At 37.1% G+C, this 12063-nt stretch overlaps 1 protein-coding gene across 3 annotated transcripts in view; it reads left to right on the top strand.

The window, feature by feature from the left end:
• EEA1 (early endosome antigen 1) overlaps positions 1–12063 on the top strand; it is a 129571-nt gene that overhangs the window by 91925 nt on the left and 25583 nt on the right. For all 3 annotated transcript variants that reach the window (XM_054027953.1, XM_054027948.1, XM_054027961.1), the window contains 7 exons: positions 178–291; positions 1577–1732; positions 2461–2600; positions 3785–4115; positions 6438–6539; positions 7269–7463; positions 8445–8627. In XM_054027953.1, the coding sequence (XP_053883928.1) occupies positions 178–291; positions 1577–1732; positions 2461–2600; positions 3785–4115; positions 6438–6539; positions 7269–7463; positions 8445–8627 (1221 nt within the window). The remainder of the gene's footprint in view (positions 1–177; positions 292–1576; positions 1733–2460; positions 2601–3784; positions 4116–6437; positions 6540–7268; positions 7464–8444; positions 8628–12063) is intronic.

Below are 12063 nucleotides of genomic sequence, written 5' to 3'. Positions count from 1 at the left end.
GTTTAGCTATGATTTCTGTGTCCAACATTTCATCATGTCAGAATTACTAATAATTAGCAATAAATAGCTAGTATTAAAGCGCTTGTTAGTAGGAAGAAAATTTGAGTTAAAAGCAGCTGCAATCAAGAATTCTTTATGATCTTCATATTACAAACATTGTAACACTCTTCTTTTCAGATAAAAGCAAAGACTGAATTACTGCTTTCAGCAGAAGCATCAAAAGCCGCTCAAAGAGCAGATCTTCAGAATCATTTGGACACAGCCCAGAATGCACTGCAAGATAAACAACAGGTAGGAGAAATTAATGCTACTAGATCATCTAAGATAACCTTCATACAAAACCAAAAGGACAATTTGGTTTGGGGAAAAAAAATCAAAGTCCTTGTGGATTTGCATTTGCGTTGGAGACATTATTCAGAATTTGAATATGTGATATATTTTGTCCTGTTTGCTATATGCAGGGCCCTGTATATTGTAATGTATGGAATTGACTGTGAAATCCACCCCTGCTGCAGAAATGTACTCTAGAATCTAAGCTTCCATGTTAGAATAGAATAGTTTCTAACCTGTGTGATTATGAAGAGAGACTTTACAAAGTATACTGAGTGTAAAACAAAGCAATGTTGTTTTTCTGGAGTTTGCAGATTCAAGATAAAAAAACAGACTTCAGCTAAATGAAGAAACATACTTTTTTATTCCAAAATCAGTGTGTACACACACACATTTGCATTAAAATAAAAAAGGGATGAATTAAAACCAATTTAGTTACTTTGGTGAAAGTCTGTGTGCACTCCATCCCTAAATCAGCACGTCTCATTGGGGTGCTAATATTGAAAACGAATGATAACAAATTAACTGTCAACATGGTTAATTATTTTGCTGCTGATTATTTCAGTAAAAACATTCACAATTTCAAACCACTTCAAAAGTAACACCAGCTCCCATGCCTTCTCGGGTGGAGAATTGAATATTAACATAAATAGCACAAGTCCTTCTGTAGTGATTTTCATTTTCATATTTAATTAATTAAAAATCTCCCAGATTTTATTTTAAATGAAGCTGCTGACGAATTTGTCAGTCTCTTGCATCAGTGTGTTGCATAAGTTAGGTCCAGCTCACCATAAAACTTGTGGACTTTTGACTATCAGCAGTATGTGTTCCGCTTCTGGTAGAAAATAATATTGTTCCATGTTGAACCAATAGTTTTCAAACTATGATCCGTAAGCCATTGGTGTCTGTGGAGAGTTGACTGGTCACATGGTATTGGATGTCCTTGTTCCTGCTAAATTTAATCTACTGCTACAAATAGGTTAATATTATGTTCCCGTGCACACAATAGCAAAAAATTAAAAAAATTTTTGCTCATGAAAAAGTTCTGCCTTAAAAGCAATTTGAAAAGAATAAGGTATTAAATATGCTGTTTTTCTCCAGTATAACATGTGCATTTTTAAAAATTTCATATGAACATTTTAGACAAGTAAATATTTAGGCATGTGTTTAGAGAACTCTTTAATAATTTAAAAAATACTCATCCTTTAATAAAAGTAACCATTTTCAATTATATTTTACTTCATAGGAATTAAATAAGGTCAACACTCAGTTAGATCAGGTTACAGCTACGCTGCACGACAAGCAAGAATATTGTACACAGCTGGAAGCCAATCTTAAAGAGTATAAAGAGAAACGTCTTTATTTCGAACAGAAAACGGAGGAGCAAGAGGGACAGCTTAAGGTTTGTATTCAGAAATGAAGAACCTGAGTTTATAAAACTAGTTTTCACCATGTAAAGCAACAAAATTGTTTCATAATGCATGTGACAGCAGTGCGGAAATTGCAGGAGGAGAATGGCCAGCCACCTAAAAAGTAGTGTAGATAGTATTCTCTTTTCCCAGTGTTTCCTTTTTCAGCTGATGAATGAGAAAGTGGGGTTATGCCATAACTGCCTCCGCTGCCCCAGTCTCCTTCCCCTCCAATGGGTACCCTGAATATAATTCATGGAGAATATTAAGAGATGAGACATAAACCACTTCCTAATTTCAGAGCTCTCATATTTGTGGTGAATAAAGTTACTTGAAGTTTATATAAAGTGCATAAGTGTTTGCAGGATCAGACCCTAATGTACACACATCTTCAGTGTATTACATTTGAGGCAGGAGGCAAAAAGCTAGAATACAGTAACATGAGAAGTGTATACAATTGCACAAAGCTGGAGTATGTTCCATTTATAAATTATTGGGTTATTTTTAGATTACAGTATTTTAAGCGTCTTACAGATATTTGACCACATTCAAATATAGAAGTATGTTTAATTTTAAATGTATGTGAAGACTAGGGGTGAGATCCTTACCCCTGCTGTAGCCCCTTTATACCTGGAGGTTGGAGATATTTATGAACAATTGAGTGAATTTTCACTCTGGTGGTTGTGTAATGGTAACTGTAGCTTTTTCTTTTCTTTTACAGAAACTTGAAGCTGACATTCTTGAGGTTAAAGCAAGCAAAGAACAAGCTCTTCAGGAGCTACAACAGCAACGGCAGCAGTGTACAGAACTAGGTCTCAGAACAACAGAACTGACTAAACAACTTGAAGCAGAAAGAGAAGTGTATGCTAACAGTGTTTAATGCATTACTTTTCAGACCTAGAGACCTAGATTCAAATTTGAATTGTTCTATAAGAACAAACAAATGCATGTTTATACTCTTAGACTAGAATTGAAATTATTATTCACCTTCATGATCACCAGACCTCACCTAAAACACTAGAGTAACCCTACATCTCAGTGGGGGCTTCTGCATCTTTTCCCCCACAGGGGAGAGAAGCATTGCCTTGTTTGACTTGCACTTCAGCCATCAGTTTTCACCCCATAGATGAGTCACCAAGTACTGTGACTTAACCTGTGTGGGTTGAGATGCCCCCAGTGTACTTCCTCCATCTCTTCTGTACACTCTATCTAGATCCCACTTGTTGTATCAGCAGCAGAAAGCTGGTCATCAGCAAACAACCTTTTACTGTTATACCACCCTCTGAAAAATTAGGGGGTTCTTCCCAGCATGGGGCTCAGATCTTTAATATGTATATAAATGAGATATTCATCATCACCACCTATATCTGATATATGGGTAAGAGGAGGTTATATTATCATAGAACAAATGAGAATATTGGAATTCATATGCTTGACTAAGCGGATTTAAGTTTTGTGTGATAAATGGGTAAGGGAGATTCAACCCATAGGTGGAAAGTTAGTGGGGATACAGGATAGCATTAAAGCTGGTGTGGGAATCTTATTGCAAATGCAATTTCTCCAGCACTTAGCACAAACAAAAACTACTACAAAATATATTTGGTAATGCTGTTGTGTTGAAGGTCAGTCTCTCAACTTTTAACTTTGTCTGGGAATAATGTGTGTGAGACTCTTTCATAGAACCAAAGGGTATGTTGCCAGTTGATGGATCTGAATATATTAACCTGTTCAGAAATCTGCTGAGTAAAAAACCTTAATTTGGGGTTTTATACATCTTGATTTACAATTTGCATGTTAGCTCTCCAGGGGTAGTTCATAGGTGTAATGTTTAAAGAAGAACCACCAGCCTGAAAATGGGACTTCAGAGTATGTCATTCATTTAAGTGTAGAAACGAAACATCAATATATCATCTGAAAAAACATGTTTTAAATTAGTAGAACAATTAATGTATTTGATTATAGAGAGTAGATTTAATTACACAAAACAACTTATCAATAATTTTTTTAAGTTTTGTGTTTCACTGTTCTCCTTTGTATTTGCACAGTGTATCTAGTACTAAATTGGATTTGGAGAAGAAATCTGATGCCCTGGAACAAGCAAAACAGCAAATATCAAAGCAAGGGGAAGAAAAAGCAAGCCTTAAACGGGACCTTGAGAAATTAAATCAAGAGACAAATAAACAACATAAGGAACTAGATGGCAAGATTCAAGCAGCAACATCAGAGCTGCAGAAAATGAAGTTGGAGAAAGAAACTTTATTGAAAGACCTTACAGTTACCAAAGACAAATTATCAAAAACCATTGAATCCTTGAAGGATATAAAAGATGAATTGGAAAAGGAGAAACAGAAAGGAAAAGCCGCTGTAGCAGAAATGGTTAGTTGTGGATTTAATCAGACATCCAGTATTGGGTATTTTTCAGTTTGCTCATTCATGTTTGTCAGTTCTGCTTTGCATTCTAGTATGAAAACTGCTCATATTTATTGCAAAGATGATGGCACCAACTGTGGAAATTGAGATTGCCTTAAGAAAAACAAAACTGAGATATAATTGTAAGTCCTGAATTAAGTTGTGGCTGGATGTTTTTACTGGTAAACATTGGTTCATACCAGAAACCAGACCCCTTTAGTTGCTTATTAATAGAAAGAAAACCACAGACAGTGATGAGCATTGAAACAATTATATGTGAAATGTGGAAAACACTGGACAGCCCTATAAAAACATAGGTTGTGAAACTTTGCCAAAATGCAACCCACATTTGAGAACAATGAAGTCAGTTTTTCTTAACCTATTATAGTTTTGGTTTTCTAATCTGTTTCATGCAGAACACATTGGTGCACTTGTTATGGGGGTGATGGAAGATTGCTGGTTCTGGTAAGCATAATGGTGTCTGGAGAGACAATTATTCTATGCAATGTTGTAGCCATGTTGTTCCCAAGATATTAGAGACACAAAGTGGGTGAGGTCATATCTTTTATTGACCAATTTCTGTTGGTGAGAGAGATAAGCTTTTGAGCTTACATAAGTTTACAGAGCTGAAGAAGAGTTCTGTAAGCTCTCACCAACAGAAGTTGGACCAATAAAAGATATTACCTCACCCACTTTGTCTCTAATATCTTGGGAACAGCATGGCTACAACATTACATAGAATAATTGTCTGTCATTTTGGGAAATATCACACACTTGCAAGACCTGTCTGAAAGCTAAGTGATTCCAACGACCTAAGAAGCGGCAGTATGGAAGCAAAATGCTTGGCCAGGAGTCCATTATTGTAATAAAAGTGACCCTTACTATTACTGTGTTTAAAACGATAATCCCCGTTTTTTTTTTTTTTTTAAACTTTGGCTGCTTATAGCAGCATCAGCTAGTACAGTAGCAATACATATTTTGTGAATTTTCTATGTTTAAAATGTATTGTACGGGTATTTTTCCCAATTTCTTTTTCTGTTTTGCGTCAGACCATCTCTCAGCTCCCATGTGTGATTGTTATTTTTATTTCCACTCAAAAGTAATCTGTATTTACAATTACAAATACCATTTCTCCCCACCTTCTATCCCTTTTATAAAAAGCCCTTTTGTTTCTTCTTTAACAAATGCCGATGATTGCAATGTTTTACAAAGGCAGGTCTACACTTAAAATGATTGCAGCGGCGCCACTGTAGTGCTTCATTGAAGATGCTAGTATGCTGACAGGAGAGCTTCTCCCATCAACGTAGTTAACCCACCTCTGTGAGAAACGGCCGCTGTGTGAAGGAGAGAAGCCTTCCTGTCGACGTAACGCTGACTAAACTGGGGGTTAGGTCGGTATAACTGAGTTGCTCAGGGATGTGGATTTTTCACACCCCTGAGCGATACAGTTATCCTGAGGTAAGTTTATAGTGTAGACCTTACCTTATAGTGTAATTAGCTACTTCTGCTTAATTATTTACATTTACTCTAATAACTGGAAGGGTTTACTCCTCAGTTTATACTATTAAAAATAAGGTCCATATCCTACTTCCAGGGAAGTCCATGGGAGTTTTGCCATTGATTTCAGGGAGTAGGATTTGGACCTAAAGAAAGAGAGAGAGAGAGTGAGTGTGTGTGACAGAGAGAGAGAGATACGTTAAGAGATTTTTAGATCACATTACTACAAAGGTTCCAATTCTGCCATCCTTACTTACTCTGTGTAATACCTTACTCCAGAATTAATAAAGATGGTGTTTTGAGCCTATACTGTTCCCTGACAAGGGGAAGAATCTCAGTATTTATTGGTACCCTAAGGGGAATCACCCTTCCCTGCCTTAAAACAGCTATCCTTGTGGTTCCACTTCTGAGCTGCCAATCTAGGCCTCAATTGAGAAAAGCATCCCTATTCAGGAAAGCTCTTCAGCACATTCGTAAGACCCAGGGACTTAAATGCTATTTAAGCACATGCTTAACTTTAAGAGTAAATAGCATTTAAGTCCATGGGTCTTAGGAATGTGCTGAAGTGCTTTCCTGAATCTGGGCCTTGGTGACCTGGGAAGAATGACTAGGACTGGGTTCTAAACAGTTATAGTTTATAGCACACTGCGAGGATATTTCTGTGCCGAATACAGATTCTGATTTAAGAGAATGCAAGTGTTCTTTCTTGGTAGTTTGTAGTTTTTGTAATAATAGCTGAAATGCATTCGGTAAAGTTGACAAAAAATGCTCACTAGGTAATCTGTTTTTTAGGAAAAATCTTGCCAAGAAACTAAACACCAGCTTCAAGTACAGACAGAGTCTGTAGCTAAAGAACGGAATGAGTTGAAAAACTCACTGGAAAAACAGGAAGGGGTAAGATTACTAATTCCCAATTACAAAAAATAAAAATATATCAATGACAGCTTTTCCAATCACATATGCAGAGATCAGATTGGAGGGGGGAAAAAGTAGTGGTATTCTTCCAAGCCCTATGCAGTTGACACCAAAACCAGATGACAGTCACAGAAGATTGTGTGTATTCTAATATGATCATTCCTGGTTTTGGTGCGCTCTTCGTACAATACATACAGTGACAACATGATCATTGTCCCTCTGCTTTCTTACATTTTTTGAAATAGTTAACTATGTTAACATGTAACTTGTCATTAGTTTTCTGAGTTAACATCTCTCTTAAACGAATAGTGACAGTTCACACCTCTCAGATCTGTTGTTTCAAGCTTAGTTAGACATCTCCATACCATTGTATGTATTGTTTTATCAGTACGCTGTTTGGGAGAAAATTTTCAGAAACTCTTGAGAGATTTAGTTGTTTTTGAAAATCTCCCCGTAGGAGGTTATCTTTGTAACTATAGGGACCTTTTAAAAAATGAAAACGTACATTCTAGAGCACAGGATAGCCACGTCAACGATAAAGGATCTGCTGCCAAGCAACTGTGGAGTGGCCCGGTTTAGCCCTTCCATGAAAAAAAGTGATGTACAATTAGATGTTAGCTGTAAATAATGTATTTGATGTACCGCAACACAAACTAATAATGATTAAGGTAAAGATAATATGCAGTTTTTTTATATTTTTAAATATAGATTTCTAAGCAGCTGACAATTGAGCTTGATGCGGCACGAGGACAAATACTGGAGATTCAGGGTGTCCTAAAAGAGAAGGAAAAGAATGAGCAGCATCTCCAAGGAAAGCTGAAAGAACTGAAGGAATCGTTTGATCAGAAGAAAAGGCAAACTGAAACACAGCAAGCTGAATTAAAAGGTGCCCTTTTAGAAAAGGTAGTTCTGGCTTCTCTTCATTCCTCTTCCTTACAAAGGAAATTAGTATTAACTCTGATGCAGGCTCCTGTTTTATGTCATTATGTGGGTGATAAAATAGCTATTTATTGTAGCTGAAATGTGTTACTGGGAATGGTAAGGTCAGGATGCAGAACTGAGCCCATCAAATATTGTTCAAGGTCAAAACTATAAAAATGTTGAATAGAAGGCCCAAATAGTGAATTATGGATTATGCAAGTAGTACACCTGTCATCAAATTGATAAAAATAGCTAGACCTGCTGTGTTCATTCTACTGCATCTGTATGCAATGTGGCAAGAGTTGCCATCTTGTCGCATAGCAGCATGCAGTTTCGTGAGAATAATTTAGACAAGAGTCCTCAGCATTTTGGAGCATCAGTGGTGGTTTTAAACAACGCATTTTGTATTGTAAGAAGAGAATAGAGAGTCTTAATGACCATATGAAACGTGAACTATGATGAAAAAGTTCAAACTCCATATAGCTTTAGGGATGTTAGTGTCATGTGCTGTACTATTAAATGATGTCTGCACTCAGTCTTTCATTTATCATATAAAGTATTGCAGTGGCTTTTTGTTGTTCTGCCCATGGAAACTACAGGGTTTGGAAATACTGTTTAGATGTTTGAAAACTGGCCTTCCCGTGTTTAATTATTCTCTTGTTGTTAGTCATTTATTTTTTTTATTATATAGCAAGTAAATCACAATATATTAATGTAAGAAATAATATGATTTAATAATGTGACCTTGTTCAAATTTTGTAGCTGGGATAAATCATAGCTATAAGTATTGCAGAGTAAATCAAGAGAAAAGATTTATTGAAATAATTATGCTTATTTAATTAACATTTCTTAAAAATTAGTTTAACAAAATTGAGATAGCAAATAATCCATATTTTACATTTTATCTTACATGCCTGCTTTGTACTGTAAAATATAAATCCAGGATTCGTATGTGTGTTTCAGGCAGAACTAGAGAATAAATTACAGCAGCAGGTAACATTATCTGCACAGGAGCTTAAATCAGAGAAAGGAAAACTAGTAGAGCTACAGAAGATCCATGAAAAAGATCAGGAAAATATGAAAAAACTTCAGCTGGATCTTTATGGTAAAGAATCTGAGCTGTTGGCAACAAGGCAAGACCTTAAGGTACAGTGTCTTTTTAAAGTCATAAGTGACTTAATAATGTTTGTCTTCAGGATGAATAGAAAGAAGCAAAGTGAGAGCAATGTGAAGAAAAAACTCTCTTGCTATATATAGAATTGTATTGTGTTCTTTCCCTCAGGACACAGTATATGTTGGCATTAATTTAAATGCCAAGTATTTTTGCCTGATGTACCTAGAATGCCCTTCTAGTTCACAAGTGTTTTGTAGCAGTGCTGTTGTCTGAGCTTTGGGAACAAGGTGAAGGATTTAGGAGTACTGAGTTCTTTCTTTATACATTCCACTCTTTGTAAAGCTTGTCCCCAGTCTTACCCCTGCATAGTTCCCAATCTGTGGAAACAGAAATACAACTAATGGTATCCATTTCTGCCAGCTTGCAAGGGACCAACCCCAAGAGTATTTCCCTCCCCCACAATTTAGTGCCTTTTTGACTCCTTTGTATGGACGTAACAGGCTTCGACAGTGCTCCTCAGCTTGCATTCCTGCAACAAACCCATTTAGTCTGTGTTGTTCTACAGGTGACCCAGTTGTTTTGGCAAATTTACATACTATTTTCATTCAAGATACATTTTTAAAGGGATTTCTCTTTAGTGGGACCTATTTTACATATAAAGTGATGCAGCCATACCATCTTGAGTCAAATGCCAAATCTAAGTAGACCCTGACATTGTCAGTGCTTGGATTGGAGACCTCCAAGAAAGCCCAAGTACTGCTGGAACTGGTGTTGGAGAGTCAGTAAATAGTGCTTTTTCCTCTCAGTCAGTACTCATAGTCGAGGAGTCATAGAATTAAAACCGGAAGTGACCACTAGTTCTTCTCTTGTGACAGCCTGTATATCACAGGCCACCACCACCATCCAGCACCCACACACTAAACCAAACACCCAAAATTAGACTTACGTATTACAGCCCACAGGAGATTAGACCATTATGTGCCACAGGCAGAAAATAGGGATGACTGACTGAAGCAGTGCCCCAGCAAGTGTTAGGAAATATGGTGCTAAAGGAGTTATCTTTAGGGTGAGTTGCAAAACAATTGGCCCTGATCATGTGTAGTCATTAAAGGTTCTATGGCCCTTTCTGGAAAGAAAGGTCTATTAGCCTTGTGTCTTGGCCAAACTGCAGTGCTCATAGACTCTAAGATCAGGAGGGACCATCATGATCGTCTAGTTTGACCTCCTGCACATTGCAGGGCACAGAACCTCACCCATCCACTCCTTTAATAAACCTATAACCTCTGGCTGAGTTAGTGAAGTACTCAAACCATGATTAAAAGACTAAAAGTTACAAAGAATCCGCCATTTACCATAGTTTAAACCTACAAGAGAACCATGCCCCATGATGCAATGGAAGGCAAATTCTCCCCCTCGCCCCCCCAGGTTTTCTGCCAACCTGACTTGGGGGAAAATTCCTTCCCAATTCAAAATATGGCAATGAGTTAGACCCTGATCATGTGATCAAGACTCACCAGCCAGACACCTGGGCAAGAATTCTCTGTGGTAACTCAGAGCCCTCCCATTCTAGTGTCCCATCACCAGCCATTGGAGATATATGCTGCTAGCAGTTGCAGATACCATCCCCTCCATAAACTTATCAAGCTCTGTCTGAAGCCAGTTAGGTTTTTGCCCCCACTGCTCCCCTTGGAAGGCCGCTCCAGAACTTCTTTCTTCTGGTGGTTAGAAACCTTTGTCTAATTTCAAGCCTAAACTTGTCAATAACCAGTTTATATCCATTTGTTTTTGTGTCCACATTGGCTCTTAACTTAAATAACTCCTTTCTCTTCTTCATATTTATCCCTCTAATGTATTTATAGAGGGCAATCATATCTCCCCTTTTTTTGGTTAGGCTAAACAAGCGAAGCTCTTTGAGTCTCCTCTGATCATCCTAGTAGCCCTTCTCTGTATCTGTTCTAGTTTGAATTCATCCTTCTTAAACATGGGAGACCAGAATTGCATACAGTATTCCAGATGAAGTCTCACCAGTGCCTTGTACAATGGTACTAACACTTGTCTGTATTGGAAATACCTTGCCTGATGCATCCTAGGACTGCATTAACCTTTTTCTTGGCCGCATCACATTGGTGGCTCATAATCATCCTGTGATCAACCAGTACACCAGGTCTTTCTCCTCCTCTGTCACCTCCAAATGATAAGTCCCCAACTTATAGCAAAAATTCTTGTTGTTAGTCCCTAAGTGCATGACTTTGCACTATTAAATTCCATCCCATGTCTCTTATTCCAGTTTTTAAAGTCCTCCAGATCTTCTTGTATGATATTTCGGTCACTGTCTGTATTGGCAACTTCTTTGAGTAGTGTCCCTATGGGTGCTCCACTGTAAGTGTCCCTATGAATGCTCACAGTTGGGAATTCAAGGACACAACCTGGGGGTCAGAGGAGGTTGGCAATAACAAGAAAACAAGGTTACCAGTCTTAGCAAATGTATAATTTTATAAATTTTAAGATTGTGGTTCTATTGTGCTAAAATGCCGTACAAACATGGAGGCAGTGTATGGGTTTTTGTTTTATAAGAATATCATCACTGAACAAGACAGTTTAATAAAATGCTAAAAGACCACTGTAAAATATAGCTAAATTAAAAAGATGTAAAAAACAAAACAAAAATCCTATTGAGAAAATTCCAAATAATGATCAAAAGATCAATTTATTCTTAGACCACACAAAGAATACAATTGACTATGAACACATCCTTCTAAACTGTTTTCACCTTGGTACTTATGTGCTAAATATACAAAACCAGTAGAGCAAAGATTTGGAGAGTCTTTATTTTTCCTTTTCCTCTCAGAGGATATTTTGTCATGTCATGGTGACACATCCCATGTTATATTATAAGTAAAGTCCTCCTAGTTTCCTCAGATACTGTTTCCTTTAATTGGAATTCTGGAGCCTTGTTGCAATTGATGTCACGGCCACCATAAATATTTAGAAATACATGACAGAGAGTGCAACTTAATGGAAAAGTAGGCCAAAAAATGTATTGCAAGTGGAAGTAGATTGATAAATATTTAGGGTTGCAAATTATATTTGCTAAAGAAGGTGGAATTTTCTTTTTAAAGAAAAACTAAGGATGCTTTATAAACTAACTAAACTTTTTGATGGCTGCAGAATATAATGGGCTTGGCCCACAGTTACGGAAATGCAATGCAGTTCAGTCTTTTGTGACTCGTAGTAAACAAGTGTGTCCCTATTTAGTGTTTTTAATCTACTATGCAAAATAGATAGGCTCCAAAGATGATATAAGCAAAATATTTGGGGGGTAGTTCCTGAGATTCCTGTATGTTCTCTGAAGCTGAAGGCTAAGAATGATGTGCACAACTAATAGGGCTGTTTTTACCTGAGGACACGTAAAGAAAAACAAAAACATTATTGCTCCAAGAGCCCATCAGTATTTTATTCTTTAACATC

Source organism: Malaclemys terrapin, chromosome 1, assembly GCF_027887155.1.
Source record: "Malaclemys terrapin pileata isolate rMalTer1 chromosome 1, rMalTer1.hap1, whole genome shotgun sequence".
NCBI lineage: Eukaryota > Metazoa > Chordata > Testudines > Emydidae > Malaclemys > Malaclemys terrapin.
The sequence above is the reverse complement of the archived record's forward strand: the minus strand, read 5'-3'. Positions and strand labels throughout refer to the sequence as shown.